The sequence below is a fragment of the Theropithecus gelada genome, chromosome 9 (assembly GCF_003255815.1).
Source record: "Theropithecus gelada isolate Dixy chromosome 9, Tgel_1.0, whole genome shotgun sequence".
NCBI lineage: Eukaryota > Metazoa > Chordata > Mammalia > Primates > Cercopithecidae > Theropithecus > Theropithecus gelada.
The window spans coordinates 87941819-87966432 of NC_037677.1; the positions used below are offsets into that span (position 1 = coordinate 87941819).

Genomic DNA, 24614 nt, shown 5'->3' on the forward strand with positions numbered 1-24614 from the left:
CCCAAAGGAATATCAATTATTCTGTCATGAAGACACATGCATGCATATGTTCATTGTTCATTGCAGCACTATTCACAATAGCAAAGACTGGATAAAGAAAATGTGGTGCATATGTACCATGGAATACTATGCAGCCATTAAAAAAAAAAAAAAAAACCAAAAACAAGATCATGTCCTTTGCAACAACATGGATGAAGCTAGAGGCTCCATCCTAGGCAAACTAACACAGGAACTGAAAACCAGTGCCTCTTAGAATGAAGTCCATGGAGTAAATAATCTTCAGTCATTAATTGTATTCTGAATGCTTTTTTCCTCTAAAAGGGCATGAACCCTTGGCAATATTTTGTGGTTATCCTGATTATTTAGTACAGAGTGTAATGTAGAATGGCCAAGATTGCAAAGCAAATTTCAAATTACATCCTTTCCCATCTCTGGTTGTCCTTAAGCAGCTTCCTTTGCAAATCATCCAAAGAGTCAGGCTTAAAAGATATATATAATTTGGTCCTGCACCTTATCAAATACATGTTATTGAAGCCCCTGATGGATTAAGAAAATCCTGGACACATTTTTTCTTCAATGAACATTTTCATAAGATATTCTTCCAGTAGAATCTTGACATTGTTTTCTTTCAGTTTTAAGAGACCTTGTATCTAGGTAGATGAGTATTAAATAAACTTGGAAAGCTCAGCCTTAACAGAATGAAGAGAAAACCAATGTTTTAAATAACTTGCGAAATGCTATTGAATGGATGCATGAGACACTGGCATAAAAATAAGTTGTTGTGTAGCTTAGGACCTTGTAAACAGCAGAGCACTTTAGAAAAAATTATATTAAAAAACTGAGTTGGCATTTTCATTTTTTTCTTTGCTTTGTTATTTGGTGATATTTTTAATTCATACAAATGTATGTCTGATGCATAAAAAATTGAGAATGTTAAATCTTATATATTAACAACACTGACTGGTGTTTTAAGTCAGACTGATCTGGGTTTGAATAGTAGGCCTACATCTTTACCAGCTCTGTATCCCTGAACAGCTTACTCGTATATTTACATGTCTATTTTTCCTCACCAGTAAAATGAGAACCACTTTTAGGTTGCTTTGAGGCTGAAATTAAAGGAAACAGTGCATGTAAATGCACTCAGCACAGTGATTATCATAGACCAAACACTGAGTAAATGCTGATTCTAATAGTTTTAAGTCTTTTAATACAGGGGGCTCTCAAAATTTAGTTTTAAATCTTACAAACTTCTTTAAAAATGTTTTTCTTTTCTGTAGTGTATTCACATTTTTATTCACTGATTTCTCTGACAGCTGTTCTGATGTTGTGAAGTTCATAAGACTGAAGGAAAGAGTCTTAAGATAGCTATAAGAATCCTAAATGATGATAACAACATTATCAGATAGTGGGTTGGGGAGATGACCAAAAGGATTCAGAAGATAATTTTTACATGTGCATCAAGGGGCATCTAGCGTCCTCAAAATGCTATTTTTTAAATTACTTTTTAATACTAAAACCAGAATATATATCATTCATTATATTATCTACTCCTCAGCTGCCAGATATTTTGTGTATACCACTCTTTTAATCTTTTTAACCATCAGTCCTCAACCTTTTTGGCATCAGGGATTGGTTTTGTGGAAGACAGTTTTCCCACAGAACCAGGGGGAAGTGGGGAGAGTGGGAGGTGATGGTGGCTTTGGATGAAACTGTTCCACCTCGGGTCATCAGGCATTAGCTTCTCATAAGGAGCATGCAACCTAGATTCTTTGCATGTGCAGTTCACAATAGGGTTCTTGCTCCTATGATAATCTAATACTGCCACTGATCTGATAAGAGGCAGAGCTCAGGCAGTAAATGCTCGCCTGCCACTCACTTCCTGCTGTGCGGCCCAGTTCCTAACAGGCCACCGACAACCATACCCATCTCTTGCCCTGGGGTTGGGAACTCCTGGTTATTAAACAACCTGAGTAGGTTATTAAATGGCCTAATTGGATGGTTTACCCTGTCATGTTAATGAGGAAACTGTCATTTGGAGATATTATGCAACTCAAACAAGACCCTACAGCTAGTGAGTGGGGAAAGCAGAATTCAAATTCATATCTGTCTGACTCCAACAAAATGCTTCTTAAATGAGTTTCATGAAAGTGGTAACATTGGTTGTCTTGTCTGTAACCTAGCCTTAGTGTCTAGAGTGGTGTCTGATATATAATGAAGTACTCAGTAAATATCTGTTCAGTGAAGGAATGGATGAGTCATCTCTTAACAGAGTGAAATAGATTTGAATGTGTGTGTCCTGGTATTTTTAAAAGTTGCATAGCAGTCATTTTGTGTGTGTGTTAAGACTTAGTTTTTTTAAAAATTTTTTTCCCTAGGTTACCTGTGGCCCATACCTGCTTCAATCAACTTTGCCTTCCCCCCTACAAAAGCAAAAAAGACCTGAAACAGAAATTAATCATTGGAATTTCAAATTCAGAAGGTTTTGGACTTGAGTAACCTAGAAGACTTGAAATATAATCTTTTATATGTAGCATTCACTTCCCTCTTACTGTGCCTTTAGCCTTTTCATGTTTCTGTCTCAAAACACTCACAAAGCTTATCAACTTTAAAATATTAAGTTTTTAAAAAATCAAATATGAAGTATGTTCAGCAAAGGCATAATTTTCTAAAAACACAGAAATTGCTTGAGTGAGGAAAAATCCACATGGCAGAGAGAGGTATGGTCCAGTTCCTCTTTTTTATAGCACTTTATCATTCTCCACAAGTAGTTTGTCACAGGCATTCCACTGGGAAAGCAAAGTACAGTGAAGAATGAATTTATGGTATAATTGAACCCAGTGGCAGATTGTACACTGCTAGCCCTGCTAGCACACAGTAGCAAAGCAAACAGCTACATTATCTTTAACATAAGGCATGTAGCCATATTTTCATATAGCGGTATACAACACAGTATCATTGCAAATGCAGTTTACAGGGTTTTTTGATATACTGGCTTGGGACCTTTAAGATTCTTCTCAGCTGTTGCTGAAAAGCATGTAAATAACTACATAATAGCCTGAGAATAATGGGATTTTGATAGTGCCATTTATTGTTAAAGATTTATTTTTACAAAGTAAATTCAGGGTTTTAGATGTGTACACAGCTTTTACAAATCAAAGATGATTGTACAAGAGTATTTTCAGACTAATTGGATTCAAGGTTATATTCTTTTAAGTGTTGTTAGTCTGCATGCACATTGGCAGTAAACTAGTTACTTGTGTACTCTGTAATATTTGTATAATGATCATTTCTTCTTAAGGCTCAAGATATTAGAAAAGAAATCAGACCTAAATAATCATTGATGAAGTATGTCAGTTACAAGCACAAAAGAATATAACTGCTTTTATAAATTTTTTGAATGATGTACAAGACTTATATCTACATTTTTTGATCACCAGTTGTACCAAAACACTAATTTTTGAAAAAGGTAGGTTAAAGTATTTGACAAAAGTGAATACAATAATAACATTTGTGTCAAAATGATATAGCTTGATATACAAATAAAATTCAACGTTTTGGCCAAAATGTTTGTTTTTCACTGGATTCTGAATATAGTAAATTCGAAGTACCCTTTTTTTTAGAGTTTCTAATAAAGTAGTATGTAAAAAGAAACCGCATTTTAAGTCAGACGGTAAATGTTTTTTGTTTTTTATTTACAGCAAATGAAGCAGTTTTATTAGCATGTAACAAATATTGCCAAACCAAGACTTCTCTACCATACTTTGACAGCTTTCCTTCAGAAAACTCTGAAGTTATATTTGCAATAATAATGAAACCAGCAGTTAGTACCAGCATATGGTTCATGTGCAAATAATTCTTTCCCCAAAATCTTTCTGGGCTAGGCTATTTTCTTGCTATGCTTCCTGCACCCAACCAGCAGAATTCTTCCAGGGTGGAGGAACTAATCAGCTTATTCTCCAACAGTTCTGAATCCAACCCACAAATCTTTGAGAAAAAGGGGTTACTTTGTTTACTGTTCTCTTTGAGATGGAAGTGATTCTGCTTTACCATTTGGGTATATTATTTCAAGGGTATTTCTTCTTAAAAATCTTGGAAAGCCTAAGTAAGAGAGTTAAAGGCATCCTGGTTTTGTTTCATTTTGCTCTGTTTTAAATCCATATGCAAATAAAACTGCTTCTCTCTTACACTGCTTGAACTAGAAAATCAGCTTTTTAATGTAGGTTACCACTTATAAGCACAAAAGAAACATGTATAAGAAACCAGATTTAAGTGTTTTAAATAAAATATAAACAGTTTTTATTTGGTAGAGATGACTCATGGAAAAATTGTGTTGGCTTGGTCTGCATGTTTAATGATGTGCTTGTATATCGATTGCTGTGTCACTTTTAAATAAGAAGTCCACACAAGCAAGCCAAATTTTTAAATGACGAAGTCCATAAATAACTAAAGAATTTTTGTTATCTGTTGTTAAGTTGAAATTTATAATGATGTATCACTAAATTGCACATTGCCTTTATTTATTTATGCTCTGTTTTTGGTTTACAGTGTAATAATACCTCATTTAAAAAATAAAAACCACTACTGTTACCTTTTGTTAATTTAAAAAGCTAGAAAACTCATGTAGTTACTTTTTTACATATATAATCTGTTGATGAATTCTTGATTTTTGTATCTGCCACAGTAAATTAAAGCATTACATAGTATTTATCAGTATTTTTTAAATGTCCTGTCCTTTTTTAAAATCTTTGCCTAGTCATATTATTGTCTGTATGATTAGAAGATTTTACGTCCTTCCTTTTTTGTACAAATCTGTATTGTGTTAAATTAATTTCTGGATGCAATTTTTCAAATATTAAAATTATACACTCAGTCAGGCTTCAGTTTATTTTTTGAACACTGGGCAATTAATTAAAGCCATATGTTTAAAATATTTTATAAATGCAAGCTATTCTTTGCATTATACTGTCTCTTAATCTAGTGCTTAGGAAAATTGCTAACACATAACTTCAAAAAATGTATGTTGTTGACACTAAGTATTACCAACCTCTTTAGCATATTTTCAACGTGAAATGTATATCCAATATTTGAAAGATCACACAGCTATTCCACCAAATGAATGTATAATACCATTGGAGTACACCCAGAAGTGAACCAAGTGTAACATTTCATTGGCCGTAGATAGATAACTTCAGCTCTTAAGTATTCATCTCCAAAACCATTCATTTGGCCTTTTCCCCCTTGTTCACATATTTCATGCTTAAGGAAGGAAGAGTGGAGATTACAAGAATGTAAGAGAGAATGTTATGGGTGATTAATGAAATAAAATAGGTAACTGGATGGAAAAAAGACCGGGATGGATTTTCACAGGAGGGGACACAAGATCAATTCACCCAGCTGACCACAAATGCTTTAGTCTAGTGCCTAGGTTTTGGAGCCAGACTGCCTGGGTTCACCATTTACTAGCTGGGCGAGTTAACTTCCTCATTCCTCAAATGTACAATGGAAATAATTTGTAAAATGGAAATAACCTACCTACCTCGTAGAGTTGTAGGGAAGATTAAATGAATTAATGTGTAAAGCACTTATGCAGTGCCTGGCACATGATAAGCAATAAAAAGTGATGCAAGACAAATTATGGTACTGATGTAGAAACATCTTACAACCACTGCTTCTGACGCCTTCTGGAGTCTTTTGACTCAAATATTGGGTTCAACCACAGATTAAAGAACACAAAGTGCTTTTGAAGCCTTAAAATTGTGTTAGGAGAATCTTTCTTATTCTAGAAACAGTACTTTAGGATTTATCCTTATAGATGGCTCATGATGCAAGGGTTTTAAATACTATTTTATAGCTGTGTAACAAGATACAATTTTATGTTTAATGAAGTAGTTCAAATAAACAAAAATTTCAGAATTAACATAATGAAATACCGTGATCCCACACTCAGACCTAAAAAAAAAAAAAAGATAATGTGTTAATATTACCAGTTTTTTTAAAAGAAGTTTGCAGGTGGGATTGAAGCCCCTTTCGTGCCCATCTCTAATCCCACTCTACTCCCTCTCTGTTCTCTATTAACCTGTAGTTCATGTGAATCTTTCCCATGCTGTCTTTACATTTGTATGACATGTGTACCTATGTGTAAACACTATGTAATATTGTTACAGTTGCATACATCTCATGCTATACATATCTTTCCAAAACTTTTTTTCACTTATTGTCTTTTATAGATTTATTTATTTTTTTTTTAAATTTATTTATTATTATTATACTTTAAGTTGTAGGGTACATGTGCATAACGTGCAGGTTTGTTACATATGTATACTTGTGCCATGTTGGTCTGCTGCACCCATCAACTCGTCATTTACATCAGGTATAACTCCCAATGCAATCCCTCCCCCCTCCCCCCTCCCCATGATAGGCCCCGGTGTGTGATGTTGTTAGAATGGCGATCATTAAAAAGTCAGGAAACAACAGGTGCTGGAGAGGATGTGGAGAAATAGGAACACTTTTACACTGTTGGTGGGATTGTAATCTTTTATAGATTTATTTACATTGAGATATAATGCATTTTTAACTGCAGAATAGAATCATGAAATGAAGGCACCAGTTTGTGGATCCATCCTCCCACACACTAACGTTGAGTTGTTTTCCAGTGTGAACCAGGCTCCCTAGACTATAGTCCAGATACAGAATTGCCAGATCACAGGGTGTATATCTCCGGCTTTACCAGGTATTGTCCACTTGCTCTCCAGAGTGGTGGTTCCAGCATTAATTTCCATCAGCCTTATAAAGAGTTGTCATTTGTCCACATTCTCCCCAACACTTGGTTTTAGCAGACCTTTCTTGGCTTATCTAACTAGTGTGATTTAATTTATATTTCCATAATTGTTAATGGCATTGAACACCTTTGTGTATACTTACAGGCTATTCAGATTTCTTCTGTGAATGGCCAGTTCAGTATTCTTAGCCTGTTTTTTTTTCTATTTTCTTCCTCATTGGTGTTTAGGAATTTTTTCCTTATTCTGGATATTGATCCTTTGTTAACGGGAGCTACATTGCTTCAGTTGAATTCCAGATCTGCCAGTGACTAAGTGACTTGGAACAAATTACTTCAAATTACTTAAAGTTTCTTTGTCTCAGTTTACTCATCTAGAAAATAATGCTTAGCTCACGGAGTTGTTAAATTAAAGTTTACATACAGGTATATTTGTATATATGTACATATGTATGTATATGTGTATATTATATATAAGTTTATATGTGTATCAGATACATGCATATGTATAGACTTACATACTTATACATAAACTTACAGAACATATATATGAAGGGCTTACATTTATGCCTGACCCGTAAGTGTTCTCTAAATGTTTGATATTATTACTATTGTTATTACCTGTATTCTCATTCTTATTGTACTTATATTACAAATATTTTCTAATATGTGGCCTAATTTTTAACTTTACTTACCTCATCTTCTATACTATGAATTTTTAATGTTAACGTAATCCATAAAATAAGGTGTCTTTATTATTATGTAGATAATGTTTAGATTTAACCACACATTTACAATTTCTTCAAACAGCATTCCCTCTTCTGTGGTCCTTCACCAACCTCTGGAATCAAATTTCCTCCTCGTAAAGAACATCTGTTAGAAATTATTTTAATGAGGGTTGGTTGGCAGCAAATTATTTTAAATAACTGTCACCTTTATTCATGAAAGATTTATTAAGCATGCATTTGTAGGTTGATAATTGTTTTATAGTTTTTAATGTATTAATCCATTACCTTTGATTTTGTTGTTGACATAAAGTTAGCTATTAGTATAATTGTATGCCTTGGTAATCTCTCTTTTTTCTCTGGCTACTTTTAAGATTTTTTTTTCCCCAAAAAATGGTAGAACATCAAAGACAACATGTGTATGTGTGTATTCTTTCTCCCCCTTGAGCTTCATTATGGTTCTTGAATCTATAGATTTGTATCTTTCATCAATTATGGAAAAATTCTTAAGCTGTTTCCTCTTTGGCTATTGATTTTTCCTGTTCTCTCTAATTTTTCCTGTTGAACATATATTGGACCATCTTATTCAACCATTCCATCTCTTTCTCTGTACCTAATGTGTTGTTTAATCAACCCACTGAGATTAAAAACTCAGTTTTAATCAGTGGCTGCACTTTTTAATTTCTAGAAACTTCTTTGAATTCTTTTCAAATTCACATGCTCTTTTTCCATACCATTTCTTCATATGGTTTTCTTTAATAATTTTGGCATACTTGTTTAATGTTCTCTTTTAAATTGTTCTACTCTAGTCCTTAAAGCACTCATTTTTCTGTTTGTTCATCCATTGTCTCACAGTGGTTTATTTCCTTATGTGATCTGTAATTTTTGATTTTGCATTTCTACTTAAAGGATGATCTTTTCCACTGGACATCCTGTGTGTCCTAAATACTGTAAATAGCCTAGCAAAGCAGTTTTATGTTGTTCTCAACCAAGAACTTACAGGTCTGCCACAGATTTTTATGTTAACTTCTTCAATTCGAGTTCCTTCTCCACTTGTGTAAATTTGGACCCCACACTTACAGTGGCACAGTTGGGATTTATGAGTAGAGTTCTTCTATCTTCTTTTCATAGACAAAGCAACCCTTTTAAGGTCTAGGATTTATGCAAGAGAATTCGTTTTGGCTCCTCATCTTGAAGAGGCCTAAAGCGTGTCTGTTGAGCTCACATGGACATTAACATCCATTAGAGAGGTCATCCTCATGAGTCACCCTAGTATCAGCACCTGCTTCCTACTTCTGGCTTTTCATTTCTTCCTTATTTCCTATATCTAATTATTTCCCTTCCTTTCAAGCTTGGATATATATTTTTTATAGACATATATAAAAGTTTATAGTAGTAGATGGCCTATTCCATTTCAGCTTGGTGTATAGAAGCATGCCCATTACACTACTGTTTGTGAATTTGTTCAACACTTGTTTATTGAGTGCCCATTATATTTCAGCAGAAGGCTAATCTTCAACTTCATACTCACTTATTCTTTATAAACATAAGCAGCAAATATAATTCTCAATATCTTATGAAACCTTAAATGTGTATCATAGCAAGAAAATTTCTTAAGGGTTTTCATGACAATTATGCAACTCAATGTTTTCATGCCCTTTAGAGATTATGACTGTGAACACATGGGCATACATACAATAGAAGCATTAGTCTCCACTGAGTTAAGCTGGTAGGTTTTTTGTTGTTGTTGTTTTGTGTTTTGTTTTGTTTTTGTTTTTTTGAGACGGAGTCTCACTCTGTTGCCCAGGCTGGAGTGCAGTGGCTCGAACTCGGCTCACTGCAAGCTCTGCCTCTCGAGTTCATGCCATTCTCCTGCCTCAGCCTCCTGAGTAACTGGGAATACAGGCACCTGCCACCACACCCAGCCAATTTTTTTTGTATTTTTAGTAGAGACAGGGTTTCATCATGTTAGCCAGGATGGTCTCGATCTCCTAACCTTGTGATCCACCCACCTCGGCCTCCCAAAGTGCTGGGATTACAGGTGTGAGCCACCGTGCCCGGCCGCTGGTAGGTTTTTCTGTAACCAGACTTAACTTTTTCTGTGTGTACTTGCACACACGCAAATTACAATGAAAAAGAAATGCAGAATTATTTCAGGAGTTTCTCAAGCACAATCTTGTGCTGTGTTTCCAACCATATAGGCCATCTCCACTTATAAGACTTTCAGTATGCCTGCCTTGTCTATTTCTGTCACTGGCAATCTTATTCTTCTGATTTCCTTGACTTGTAAACATTAGCCTCATTTTGACTTTACTTTCTCTTTAACGTCCATGTCAGCAAGCTTCATCTTTACATTGTCCTTCTGCTCAATTTCTACAGCCTCCTCCGTGGGTTAGATAGACACTCAACCCTTCATAATGAACTTACTTCCTTGCCTGTAGACTTACTCTTTTCCCAGTTTTCCTAAGGTACCTACAGTTAATCTTTGTAAAATTCTGTTTTTATTCTGTTGCTCCTTATTACAAATCAAAGATGTATCTGGTGCTTATTTGACCATCTTCTAACTGCAAAGCATAGCATAAGTTCCACTTTTATTTTGCATAATTTATTTTTGTTCCCTAATACCAACTTCCAAAAGGATAGGTCCTTTACTGTCTCCTTAACACACCCTGTTCAGTCCCATCTCTGCCTGCTCAGCCTAGTGCCTTCTGTGGTCTTCTTTCTGTTCCTTTCTTCTCCCTGTCTATCCCAACTTAGCTGAGTCTCCTGCCCTCCACAACCTCCCAAAACAAGAATTTTCTCTCCCCTACCAAACCTTATCCTGAACCATCAACAACCCCCAAAACAAACAAAAAATCTAGCTGAAAAGCAAATCTTTTTTATACACCTCACACAAATCTTCATTTCTCAGATGTCAGTATTTTCACACTGTGGTTAAATGTGTGCATATCAGCAGCTCAAGAGCAGAGGTATTTCCTGTGTCCCTGCCTAGCACCTGGTACAGTGCTGGGACAGTAAACTCAGGTAAAATCCTGCCTGACTCGTTGACTTGACTAGGCAGGTGAAACACCCACCAAATCAGCGTAGTGAACCAGAGACCTGCGTGGGTAAGTCGTTTCATCTTGAATTCATAGCCTGTTTCCCTGACTCACACAAACCTGCTCACACCCAGACTGTCAACCTCCGGGAAACGCCTCTGAACCCCCACCCAGGCCCTGTGTGCCCATTAGTCTTGGGCTGCCTTTCCACTCCAAACTACACAGAGCCTCAGCCTGCCCATCTCCAGTTACCAAGTTGCTAACTCACCGAAGGAAACATGAGTGACAGTGGCCACTGTACATTAACTGAGAAGGAAAAAAACAAAAAACAAAACAAGTTACAGGGTAGCTTTATGGTACAATCCAAATTTTGAGCGTGTGTATGTGCGTGAGAGCATGCATGTATGAATGTGTGTATACATATGTGTATGTTCTAAAAGATATTGCACTTTGTTAACAGTTGTTATCACTGAGATTATGCATGCTTTTACTTTAATTTTTATCCAGTACCTTGGCCATCTATAGGATATTAATTAAAGGGGAACAGAGATAAATATTTATGGATCACTTATGGTGTATGTGGCATTTTATGCACACAATTTTACATTTCATTTAATCTTTACAACAGCAGCATAAAATTTATGTTATTTTCTCCATATTACAGACAAGGAAGTTGAAACTCAGGCCTAGAAGCCTGCCCAAGGTCACACAGCTGTCAAGGAGCCAAGGCAGAAGTTGAAGTCACATTTGTCTGACTCAAAACATCATGATTTTCCATTTCACATGCTCCCCCAGCTAGTGAGGCTTTCCAGAAACTCCCAAGCTTGAACCATTTCACTGGAAGTGGAGAAAACATTTTCTTGCTGATTAGAAGTCAGTCAATCTGGATTCTAGTCCTAAATATGATACTTAATGGTTGTGTAACCTTGCATAATTTGCTTCCCTTTGCTTCCCTTTCTGCCTTCCACAAACAAATTATGTATATTCTTGGAATTTTAAAATATACAAAATAATTTATTCTAGGTCAAGAGAGAAATTATGTCTATAGTAATGACTACTTACAAAACCATGACAGTGAGTGCCTATATATCTGACTACCTGGGATATAGGCAAAGCACTTTTTGTGGGGAAATTTATAGCTTGAAATGTTTTTATTACCAAAAGATACAATTAATGGATCAACAAATAAATTTAAAATTCAAGGGAAGGGGTAGCAAATAAAAATAAAGAGAAAAAAAGATAAAAGCTTCAATAAATAATTAAATGAGGAAACATAAAAGCAGTATAATTGAGACATAAGCCCAAGAGCAGTTTTCTTGAAAAGACTGAAAAATCAATATATTTCCAGCAAATATTAATCACGAAAAAGGGAAAACACACAAAAGTGGAATCAAATGCAGTTGCAAACAGCAGGGGGAAGCCATAGAGTCCAGGATTCTCCTGCTCTTCAGGGGCTGCAATTTTGTCACTTCCTAGAAGAAAACAAGTTTGGTAGGGCAGAATTTCAGAGGCTGATTTTACAATGCCTTCTAGAAAAGGACTAAGGATTTCCCTTTAGAAAGAAACTAAATTCGATGTATTCAACACACTTAGGGACTATTTCCAATTCTACTCTGTCCCTCACCCTAACCTCTCCTCTGAACTCTAGTTCCAGATTTCAGCAGCCTCTGGGCAGCTCCACCAGCTCCTCCAAAATGCAGCCACTCAGATCTCATATTTTCCCATTCTATTCTCCTCCTCCTCCCACTCCTGTTCCCCTTTTCTCTTCCTCGTCTACTCTTTCTCTGGCTCTACAAATGACACCATCTACATGCTCACCCCAGGTTAACCCAAGGCATTGTTGTTTAACAACTCCTTCTCTTTTGTCCTTGTCCCTTTTGTACCCAAGCAGTTGCTAAGTCCCATCAATTCTGTATCCACAGTGTACCTGTACATAAAGTGCCACATACACCTGTTAACAGGCCTCCACCACCTAATCACTGCAGTAGCTCTAATCTGGTCTCTCTGTCACAGGTCTCTTCCGCTTCAAATTCATCTACATACAACCCACCACCACATTGCTCAGAAACTCTCAGTGATCTGACAAAGGTCTCATATCCAGAGTCTACAAGGAACTCCAACAAATTTACAAGAAGAAAACCACCCCATTAAAAAGTGAGCAAAGGATATGAACAGACACTTCTCAAAAGAAGACATTCACGTAGCCAACAAACATATGAAAACAACTCAACATCACTGACATTAGAGAAATGCAAATCAAAACCACAATGAGTTCAGGCACAGTGGCTCCTGCCTATAATCCCAGCACTTTGGGAGGCTGAGGCAGGTGGATCACCAGAGGTCAGGAACTCGAGACCGGCCTGCCCAACATGGTGAAACCTCATCTCTACTCAAAAAAAAAGAAAAAAATTAGCCAGGTGTGGTGGCAGATACCTGTAACCCCAGGTACTCGGGAGGCTGAGGCAGGAGAATTGCTTGAACCTGGGAGGTGGAGGCTGTAGTAAGCCATGATCGTGCCACTGCACTCCATCCTGGGCGACAGAGCAAGACTCCATCTCAAAAAAAAACACACACAAGAGGCACCATCTCACACACATCAGTCAGAATGGCTATTATTAAAAAGTCAAGACACCACAGATGCTGGTGAGGTTTCCAAGAAAAAGGAACGCTTTTACACTGTTGGTGGGAATGTAAATTAGTTCAATTACTGTGGAAAACAGTGTGGCGATTCCTCAAAGATCTAGAAGCAGAAATAACATTTGACCCAGCAATCCCATTACTAGGTATGTACCCAAAGGAATATAAATCATTCTTTTATAAAGGTACATGCATGTGTATGTTCACTGTAGCACTACTCACAATAGCAAAGACATGAAATCAATCCAAATGCCCATCAATGATAGACTGGACAAAGAAAATATGGTACATATACACCATGGAATACTATCCAGCCATTAAAAGGAATGAGATTATGCCATTTGCGGGGACAAGGGTGGAGCTGGAAGCTATTATCCTCAACAAACTAACGCAGGAACAGAAAACCAAACGTCACATATTCTCACTTGTAAGTGGGAGCCGAACGATGAAAACACATGAACACATGGGAGAAACAACACACACTGGGGCCTGTCGGGGTGAGGGGCGTGGGGAGGGAGAGCATCAGGAAGAATAGCTAATGGATGCCGGGCTTAATACCTAGGTGATGGGTTAATCTGTGCAGTAAATCACCGTGATCCTGCACATCCTGCACATCCTGCCTATGTACCCTGGAACTTAAAGCTGATGAAAAAATTAATAAGAAAAGAAAAGAAACTCTCAGTGGCTGTCTATTGCCAACAATGCCAAGTCAAAACACATTGGCCAGGGATTAAAGGCTTTCAATTGTTCAACCCAATTTGTTCAACCTCAGCTCTCATGCATTTCCTTCAGATATGCCATAATTTTCCCAAACAGCACAAAAACTTGTCATAAACCCATGACAAGAGTTCTGAGAAAAGGGGTTACTAAGAAATTGTGCACCAACCTGAGTTGTCCTTCAAACAAAAAAGTAAAAAACATGTTTGAACATGCATGAATTTAGGAAATGCAGCCCTTAAATGCCCACCTAAAACAAACAAAACCTACTAGATGACAAAATTCAAGCTACAAGTAGATGAATTATTGACATAATAAAATAGAACAAAAGCAAACAAAACATCACATCGGGCAAATGAAACCCTGTGTATGGAGCAAAGGAAACACATTCTTTGCTATCCTCAGCAGAAGAAAGGATATGGAGCTGGGTTTTGCATCCCCCCTCCCCGTTTTTTTGTTTGTTTGTTTGTTTGTTTGTTTTTGAGATGGAATCTGGCTCTGTAGCCCAGGCTGGAGTGCAGTGGCACAATCTAAGCTCACTGCAACCTCTGCCTCCCAGGTTCAAGCAATTCTCCTGCCTCAGCCTCCTGAGTAGCTGGGACTACAGACGTGTGCCACCATAGCTGGCTAATTTTTTTGTATTTTTAGTAGACGGCGTTTCACCATATTGGCCAGGCTAGTCTCAAACTCCCGACCTCGAATGATCCACCTGCCTCGGCCTCCCAAAGTGCTGGGATTACAGGGGTGAGCCACCACGCCCAGTTTGAATCCCACTTCTGAGTCAAACTAGACCTAAAGTTGAATCCTCCTCTGTCACATACTAGTTATGTGACCATAAGAACCTACCCCAATATCTCTGAGCCTCGATTTCCTACCTACCTACCTGTCCAGCTACCAACCTATTATCATCTCTCTACATATCAACCTATCACTTACGTCTCTATCATCCTTATCTGTCTACCATCTCTATTACCTATGTATAATCTATCTATTGATATATAGCATCTATCCATCCACATTATGTATCTCTTTATAAATTGTTGAAAGAATTGAATTTTCCCATTGTTGGGGAAACAGCTCCTCTTCCTGCATACCAACCTTGCTACAGAAAACACAGGGCTTTGATTTTCCTCTCCCTCAAGGAGTGTCAAAATGAGAACTTATTTTCTCTCCACTCTGACTGCTGCCCCCAAGGGAGGGCAGTTGCTTCTTTATTGATGAGATCCTGGTAGCAAACGGCCACATTTTGATGAAGTATGGATCTCTGTACAGAAAAGGCACCTCAAGCCTTGTTCTTCTCTCTTGTTCTCTGGGAATCTCTGGCCTGCTTGAGCCTAGGTATAGTGGGTACTTGAGCTTCCAGGCAGTTCTGATCAATGCCCCACCCCCATCCCGAAAGACCCGCCATTGCATCTGGATAGGTAAGTGAGGAGAGGAGAGAAGCTTGAGTAGGCCAACTGAAGTAACAGATGCCCAAATTTCAGCGGCTTTGTGTAGTAGAAGTTCATTTCCAACTCACTTAACAGTTCTGGAAAGATGTTCACGTCAGCGAGGCATCTCTCCTTCTCAGGATTACCAGGCTACTTCCGTCTGGTGGCTCCACCATCCCCTAGGGCACCGCTGGAGTCCACATTCAGCGGGCTGAAGGAGAAAGCAAGATGGATTCACTCCAAAGGCTTCAAGGGCCAGGCCCGAAAATAGCGCACACAACTCCTGCTCACACTGTTAGAGACAACACAGCCACACAGAGGAGCAGGCTGCCTTCTCAGGAGGCAGATGCTAACACGAAGTTTGGGGGCGCATAAAGTGTATTGGGAATCAATACTTCTGAATGGAAAGGGAGAAGAAATGGAATTGGGCAGAAGGAGAAGTCAAGCCATGACACAGTCCTGACAAACCAACAGCCAACCCAGTGGGGACCTCTACAGTGGATGTTACCCATTGGCGGTGTCTTTTATTGGGCCAAAATAGCCGTGCCTCATGTGGTCCCCAGAGGTAGGAGGTTCCTGGAAGGGTGTGACGTTGGGCAAAGTGGATGAGGCTCTGTAGCTGAGGCCGACCCTGATGGAGGTGACGGCAGGAGACTGTCTATTGACTGCACTTGCTGGAGCAAGGCCCGTCTGGAGGCACACCTGCACGTCTACCATACACAGCCACACATCATCGCGAAGGAGTCGGAAAAATTGGTCCAGCTGTGTATCTAAGAGGAGGGGAAAGAGATTTGAGTGACAGCTAGCAGTCAGGCAGGATCTTGGGTCATATTCTCCAAACTGATTTGACAAAAGAGCCCTGTTCTTGGGAGTTGAATGTCCTAGAAGACAGTTTGCTCTTCAGTTAGCCTTTTGTTGACTCCATCTATTAGAACCCTGCACGCAGCAGGGGTGATGGATGCCAGGTACCTACCCCTAGCAACACTGCCTGTGAAGTGCCTAGACAGAAGGTGCCTGATAAACGTGGCTTCTGTCTCCAGATTTTGTTGCTGAATTGGGCTTCTTTGAGAGTATGAACAGCCCCAACCAGAGCCCACCTAATCAGTGCTCAGGGATTTATTAAGTAAAAGTTACACAACTGCCCTTGTTTATTATGCATTGACCTCTGAGGTTCCGAGAGCCTACGATCACTTTCCTGGTCCAAGAGAGAAACCTGGAGATCTAGGAATAAATCCCCCACTTTGTACCAAGTAACCTACTTTTCTTTCTCAACTGTCACCTCTGAGGTTCCAGTGGTCAAAGGAAAAGTTGGGAAGCTCTCTGTGCACATCACAGCTAAGGATGCAGCTGCCAAGCTCTCCCTGCTCTGACCCTTCAAAGGAAGGCATTGGGAAATTCAAACCAAACACAAATCGTGGCCACCCAGGGAGACTGACCAAGATTGGGGTACCAGTCTCTTCCTGAGACTGGGGCATGAACATCTTTGGGGGCCAGTATTTTGTCTACCACAGAAAGTTTTTTATTATCTGAATCATTGAATTGAAGACAAAATGGACATAATAATAAGGAATGGTCAGAATAGCATACTGAGTCTTTCCCATGTATTCACTGATTTTCTACAACAGTACAACTCTCATTCCTGTGATTTTTAAAATCTAAATGCTATTTAAAGTATTTGAAAACAATTTCAGATGTTCTGCTCCTCCCAATACAGAAATAATATTTCAAATGAAAGAACAGCTTTAATATGCATCATGGTTTCTTTCCTTTTCTAGATTTCCCAATGCATTAAGACATCTTATTAAAAGGAATAAAATAGATCGCATGAACAGACATGGACAAAATCCAAAATACACAGTTAAGTGTAAAAATCAACCTGAAAATCAGCATGCGTAGTGTGATCTCATCTTCATAAAATAATATATTTTTACGTTTGTTTTTACAGAGAAAATACCCACAAGAATATAAGTCAAACTGTTAACCACATTATCCCGGGGGCTGAGGAAGCAGGGGGAAGGCAGCAGTAGGCTTTCTGAGCCATCATGCCTGCAATGTAATATATAGAATAAGCTCATATTTTTTATATAACCAGGAAAATATTAGGACAGTGCTTCTCTGTGTTTAAAGACTAAGGGGATCTTCCAAAATCCCCTTTTTGTTGATGGAGAATAGCATCCACCAGAATTTCAGAATTCTGCCCAACCAATACCAGCCTTAGGGCCTTGCCTCTGAGTGCTTCCTATTAGCTCCTTTCCAGTTCCTCCTTAGAAATGTGCAGCTATGCCACCTGCCATTGCAATCACAGGGAATGTAGGGCGGGCAATTAGTAACCAGACTTTGTTTTGGAAAACACTCAGTACATGTGGGTAAAATAGGTCAGTTCCCATTCCTCGGGGCAGAACCCCTGAGCTTTCAAGAGGGAGGGACCCTGGAGGTCACTGAACACAAGCCCCGTGGTCATACCCTGAGGCCCAGAACTAGGTGACCAGCCAGCAAGCAGCAGAGCTTGGATTCAAGGCAGATGCGTGGGACTCCCAAAGTCACATTCTTCCCACTTGGCTATTCCGTGGTCAACTACTGAATAAGATCCTTCCTGGGATTCCAATCTGGGCTCCTCAGAGTTTGCTGGGCCTAGATGTGCAGTAATGGCCCACTCATGCCTCTCTTTACCTTGGGCTGGGATACCGGGGATCGTGGGGAGCGATGGGAAGCATTTAGCAGTTAGCTCAGAGACGCATGTGTAACAAATGGATCAAAAGTTTGAGGGGCTGAGCTGTTCCCATTGCAAAGCCACATCATCTTTGTTAATGCTGCAGTCTTGACAATTTCTTTGGGAGCCTTGGTTCCCTAAGGTTTTACAACCAGGCCATTCTCTCGACAGAACTGAATGTGATATGATTCATGGACCTCAGAATGGTTCTGGTCAATGAGAACACGGGTGCAGACAAACCACCGAAGTTGTTTACCTCACCCATCTAGCACCAGGTGAGCTGGAAGAGTCACACAAAAAACCTGAGATCCACCCAGAGTCTCAGGATAGGGCATTTGCCCGGGGCTCACAAAGGCCTGGAGTCTGTGCAGAAAGGCAGTCCAGCTGGTAACCAGCCTGGAGGCACCGCCTGGCACTTTCTCATTGTACCCTTTGCCGGTGTTGGTGCAGCCACCGTACTGTCCCCCAACCACGACAGGGCATCCAGCACAGGATGATGGGGAGATAGATGTCACTGAACACAAGTCCCGTTGTCATACCCTGAGGCCCAGAACTAGGTCACCAGCCAGCAAGCAGCAGAGCTTGGATTCGAGGCAGATGTGTGGGCAGCACAGTATTGCTTCTGCGTGACACCCCCAGGGACCAGAAAAAAAAAAAAAAAAAAAAAAAAAAACAGGCTTTCACTATCTGTGAACAAAGTCTGTCCCCAGGAAGTCACCAAGCTTTTTCTCCAACGAACTCGAATCCCAGTGACACCATATGGATCCAGCCACTGCACTGCTTCATTCTCTTGAAAGCTGGAAGCACGTGCTTTCTTCTACAGGGGTGAAATGAATAAGAACTAGAGCACCTATTCAGATTCAGCCTCCTTTCACAGCCAGAGCATCTCCTCCAGAGCTGTCTAGAGTTTTGCTCTCCTCAGTTCCACCTTTCAAGGACACAACGATGGGGGAAACAATCAGATCATCTCTGTACCAAAGGGCTGGTCCTTCCATCCCACCCAAGAGCACAGAGAAGGCCTTGGAAAAGGAGGCCCCCCCACTACCCTACTGGCTAAAAAGCCAGTGTTTGATAAATGGGGAGACAGTCCCCACCCAGGTCTTCCACCCAAAATCCTATTTGCGATGGCAGCGTTGGAGTGTTGGGAGGATACAAGACCAGGTCTGGGACTTCAGGAGGTGTTATTTTCCAATGGAATGATTTTGTTCCTTCTGAGCTTCTATATGCAAATACAAGGGGACTATGGAGAAGTCATTTCTGTGCCACTGAAAGTTGATGTTGAAGGCTTTCGCTTTCTTGCCTCTCTTACTGTGGCCAGTATCACAGGCTGGCTTCGAGGAAGGATGGAACCCATAGAACCAGAGACCTACTAGGCTGTCAGAACTCAGGGACCACCCAGGAGGGAACATTCACACCACCAGAAACTTCGTAAGCAAAATTGCAAAGGAGATGGATGATCTTAGGGCAAATAAAGCCCATAAAGATCTGGTCACCTTTTCAGGAAAGTAACTGCTTTTGCTGCACCAGATTTTCCATTTAGCTATCCAGGATATGCGAGAAAACACAAAAAGGCAAGTGGCTCCCTGGATCCCCAGCCACCTTGCCAGCCTTCCCCTCCTCTCCAGCCCTGGAGTGGGATGAAGCATCACAGCTTTCCCTTCCCTTCCCTTCCCAAGGCTTGAAGATGACCTGGTCTAGGGGAGTGGACTACGAAGGGGAACTAAACTAATCCAGGGCCCTGAGTAGGTGCAGAGAAGGGTGTGTAGAAGAGAAGCGGGAGCCTGGGGAACACTGCTTGGCTGACTCACCTGAGGCATCCCAGTGCACTTGCAGACAGGCCCCATGCTGATGGAGCTGCCCTCAAATGAGACCTCTAGACAAAGAGCCTTTCATTCCTTTCTGTAGTGTGAGTTTTCTTTTTTCTTTCCTTTCTTTTTTTTTTTTTTTTTTTTCTTTTTTGAGATGGAGTTTTGCTCTTGTTGCCCAGGCTGGAGTGCAATGGTATGATCTTGGCTCACTGCAACCTCCGCCTCCCGGGTTCAAGCGATTCTCCTGTCTCAGCCTCCCAAGTAGCTGGGATTATAGGCATGGGCCACCACACCTGGCTGATTTTTGTATTTTTAGTAGACGGGGTTTCACCATGTTGGCCAGGCTGGTCTCAAACTCCTGACCTCAGGTGATCTGCCCACCTCAGCCTCCCAAAGTGCTGAGATTACAGGCGTGAGCCACTGTACCTGGCTGAACTTTCTACTACATCACTGTGAGCCTACAGTAGAGAACTGAGTGAATTTTCCCGTGATTTTTGTGTGGGCGTGCACTATCCACAGAGGGAGAAGAGAGAGGAAGATTGCTCAGCCCTCACGTCAGTTGTATGGATGGCACAGGCAGGAAGAAAGTCTTTCCAGGATCAGCTAAGCACAGAAAGCAGGTGCTTAGAGGAGCTGCTTCACTGAAATGAGGGTGAGAGTTTCAGGGCTCCTACCACCCAGCTTCTCACTTCTCTCATGGCCTCTTTGCAGAACTTCAGAGCTTCTAGAGCCCTAATAAGTAGAAGAAGTCCTCCATCTAATCCAGCTCCTCAATGTGAGGCTGCATGAAGAGCCTAAGGGGAGGAGAGCATGACCTGCCCCATCACACACCTGGTGAGGGCGTCACTAGGCTCCACCTTGTTTCCCCAGGAAGCTTGACCTTTACAAAGCTGCTCTTCCTCTTTTCAAGATCTCTTGGAGCCATGTCAACTTGCAACAGCTTGGCCTGCAGTTGTATCATTACTGGCCCCAGACAGTTTGCCAGACGGCTTTGTAGCCCTGGCTCCCCAGTGTGGGGTGGCCAGCGCTGCATCACGTGATTAGGATGGCCTCTGCCTTTTCTTTCTCCATGATCTACCTTCTGCCTCTGCTCAGTATGCCTGAAGCCTCCAGCCAAGCCTCTGCACAGCACTGAGGAAAAACCATGTGGACAGAGGAGTGACAGTGGGGTGAAGCCACAGTCTTCCTGGTGTCTCTGAAAGGGCAGTCCAAAGAGAAAAAAGTGTGAGAGTGATGGGTCTCTAGGAAGCCCCTCACACTATGACTTGGTTGGAATCAACTGTTCGAGCCTCTTCCATGTCTTTTCCCTGCACCCCCATCCCTACGACTTTTCCATATTTCTTCCAAAGTACTTGTCCAGGCAGTTAATCCCCAAAGCACTAGAATTCCTACTACCCTCCCTCCAACAGAGAACTTTGTCCCAATTCACTACCCTCTGCCAATAAGATCTCAGGATCCTTCTTGGTAGTCTCAACCCCCAAAATTCTTCCCAAGAACTCTACAACCAGGTTCTCTACAGTCCAGCTCCGAACCCCACGCAACTTAGCATGTCTTCTCTGCTCCCTTGGCATGGGGACAAAGAAAACACAAAGATGAAATAACCCTAGCCTTACTCTTTCAAAGTTCTCCACCTAGTAGGGAGATAGGATTTATATGCACTGGTTCACATACAGTTCATGACTGTGTGCCCTGTAGGAGAAATTAAAAGAGCCACAGAGCCCAAGAAGGGAGCAATCATTTCTAAGTGAAGGCTCAGGAAGGATCAGGAGGGCAGAGGGATGAAGAGCAAAAACTCCTGGGCTAGGCCAAGCAGATTTAAAATGTTCACTTCCTGTGTGTGACTTTGTACTTGTTAATATCTCTGGACCCAGTTTCGCATCTAAAGCAGGGATAACAATACCCACCTGAAACTTACAGGGCCTGAAGACCTAGAGATTGTGTGTTTGGTGCTTGCCTCCTTGTGGATGCTTAATAGGCATTATTTCCGTGGCGGAGGCAACAGTGTAAACTCTCAGAGGCCAAGGACTACAGCAGGATCTAGGACATGAGCTGTGGAGTCAGAAGATGTAGATTCAAATCTTAGCAAAGTATTTGCCCTTTCTGACCTTCCCTTTCTTCACTTATACAATGGGAATGATAATAGGACCCAACTCAGAGAGCCATTAGGAGGGCTAAATGGAACAAGCTTGTGAGACACTAGCATAGGCCCTGATGTTTATTAAGCACTTAATAAACATTAGCAACTGTCACTGCATGGGAGCTCACACAGCCTGGGCTGACTGGAAGGTGTCACTCACTGGCCAAATCCCAAATGTTCTATGTGGGGTCACAAGATAAGGGTCTCATAGGGACCACAGACAGGACAGCCACAACCACCTGCTCCCTTTCATCGGGAGAACATTCTGCCCAATGTTGCAAAGGCTTTGTGGAAATTTCTGTTTACTGAACTGATTTCAACACCCATCTCCATCCCATGAATTCCAGGCTGTTTGTCTAAAACTTTCTTCCCAATAGACTGTTTACAAGTTCAAGTGATCAATGGTACCATCAGTAGTACACCCACTCCTCAATTCAATCATGCTAAAGACAAGTTAGACTATGACCTTGCCTTAGAGCTGTTAGAGTGACACAATAATAAATCATCTCTGTCCAGTTTACACAGCATCTTTGCCATACACTGTCACACTGGATCCTCACAACAACCTCATGTGACTGATGGGCAAGAGTAAATGGACCTTCAGTGACCACTCTAGGTCTTCTAAATTGGTGTTGCTTAGGGTCAGTGATCTGGAAGGGGAATTGTCTTGATGCGTGGTGTGCATGACAAGCACTCTGCTGTGGGTTGATTTGGGGTTGTTTTAGGGAACTGATAGCTGCTGTGGACACCACCAGACCTTTCATGTCATCTAACTCAACTTTCTCACTTTACAAATGTTAGAAAATGAGGCCCAAAGAAGGGAAGCAACTTGCCCAAGGTCATTAGATGATCAGTGCGGAGCTGGGAACAGGACTCTGGTCTCTAATTTCCACTTCTGAGATTTTCCCACTAAATCACTACATCACCCAGAACATTTTTGTTTGGTAAGTTTTTAATAAAGTAACCAGCACCCATATCAAGAAACAGAACATCACCCTAGAAGCACCACTATACCTCCTTGCAGATGCTAGACCCTGAAGATAACTACCCATCCTTATGAAATTGAGGTATTGTTCTGTGTTAAGATCTTTATATAAATGGAATCATGTAGTATTAATATTTGTACCTTTTTTTCTCAACACCATGTCTGTGAGATTCTTCCAGTGATCTTGCCTATAATTGTAACTCATAGCTTTTTCATTGTTATATAGTATTTTACTGTCTGAATATAGTACAACATATTTATCCATTCACAGTAAATGGACATTCAGATAATTTCCAGTCTGGTGCTATTACAAAAGTGCTGCTCTGCACATTCTTGTAGGTATCTTTTGGAATTTCTGAGTCATAGGGTGTGCAGATGCTCAGCTTTAGGAGGTAATACCACACTACTTTCAAAAGTTAAACCAATCCATTATCTGTGTGTAAAAGGCCTGCCCCAGCACTATTTTAAGGTGAGGAAAACTGAGGCCCAGTGAGGGCAGGAGACTTGCTCTGGGTCAACACCAAGGAAGGGACAAAGTTGGACAGGTATCCAGGTATCCTGGGCCGGATTTGTGTTCTTTCTCCTGCCCTGTTACTCCAGCCCCATGTATCAGCTCGAGCCTCAAAGCTCAGCTCCAGGTGTGCCCTGCAGACCCTCCTCTCACCCTGCCATATTGTTTATGTGTGTGTCAGTCTCCCTGGTTGCCTGTTTCCCTGGAAAACCAAGGCCCCTTGATGGGGATGAACCCAGCTGTGACAGAGCATACCGAGGCTGCATCTCCTGCTCAGAGGAGACAGGGAAAGTGCTCTGGGACCTGAGGACTAGGGGTGGGAGGATGTGAAGCATATGGAATTAAGCACCTTCCACTCTACAGTTTCCTTTCATTAGGTGTCTTGTCTTCACAAAATGGTCCCACTTACTTGGTGAGACTTCGCGAAGGTAGGCTACTCGAAGAAGAGTGGCGTTTATGAATCTTTCCTCAGTCTAGGCTTGTGGTGCTATAGAAGGTGCAGGCCGGGTTTCTCATACCTGGGTCAGTGGGGCATATGAAGCGAGTGGGAGTGGACAAAGAATACAGAGGAAGAAACTGCAGCTTTCTGTTCATTGTGAAGGCCTGAGGAAGAATGAAGGGGCAGTTGATTTCCTGCAGAAAGAAGCCAGAACAGCTTAATAATGCTAATAAGAGCTATCATTTACTGGGCATCTTTTACAACTGACATTATTCTAAAGAGACATTCAAATCACACCTTATAGATGAAGAAATCAAGGCCCAGAAAGCCTCAGTTCATCAGAGATCATGCCAGGAGTAGAAATAAATATTTTGTTGACCACCCAGTCGGTGTCCAAATTAAATAAAACTGAAAGTTCTTCACTGCCAGACTACTTAGAGTCTTTATGACAATAACATGCATTAATTTCTAAGGGGAAAATATCATTTATAAAACTTTTTCCAAACTTTTTACCCTTTTTCCCCAAGGTGCATGTATCAGTCTGTTTTCACACTGCTGATAAGGATATACCTGAGACCGGGCAACTTACAAAAGAAAGAGGTTTAACGGAGTTACAGTTTCAAGTGGCTGGGGAGGCCTCACAATCATGGTGGAAGGCAAGCAGGAGCAAGTCATCTTACATGGACAGTGGCAGGCAAAGAC

General features: G+C 40.8%; 1 protein-coding gene and 1 long non-coding RNA gene across 4 annotated transcripts in view; one reads left to right on the forward strand and one right to left on the reverse strand.

Moving 5' to 3' along the window:
• Window positions 1–4939, forward strand: part of HECTD2 (HECT domain E3 ubiquitin protein ligase 2) — a 92710-nt gene extending 87771 nt beyond the window's left edge. For 2 of the 3 annotated variants that reach the window (XM_025397867.1, XM_025397865.1), the window contains one exon: window positions 2376–4939. In XM_025397867.1, the coding sequence (XP_025253652.1) occupies window positions 2376–2496 (121 nt within the window). In that variant the 3' untranslated portion in view covers window positions 2497–4939. The remainder of the gene's footprint in view (window positions 1–2375) is intronic. The other variant, XM_025397866.1, reaches the window with a different exon arrangement.
• Window positions 1–24078, reverse strand: part of LOC112632128 — a 207747-nt gene extending 183669 nt beyond the window's left edge. The window contains exons 1-2 of the long non-coding RNA XR_003121259.1: window positions 23883–24078; window positions 15412–15533 (exon numbers count right to left, since the gene is read on the reverse strand). This is a non-coding gene — a long non-coding RNA (uncharacterized LOC112632128). The remainder of the gene's footprint in view (window positions 1–15411; window positions 15534–23882) is intronic.
• Window positions 24079–24614: the final 536 nt, after the last annotated feature.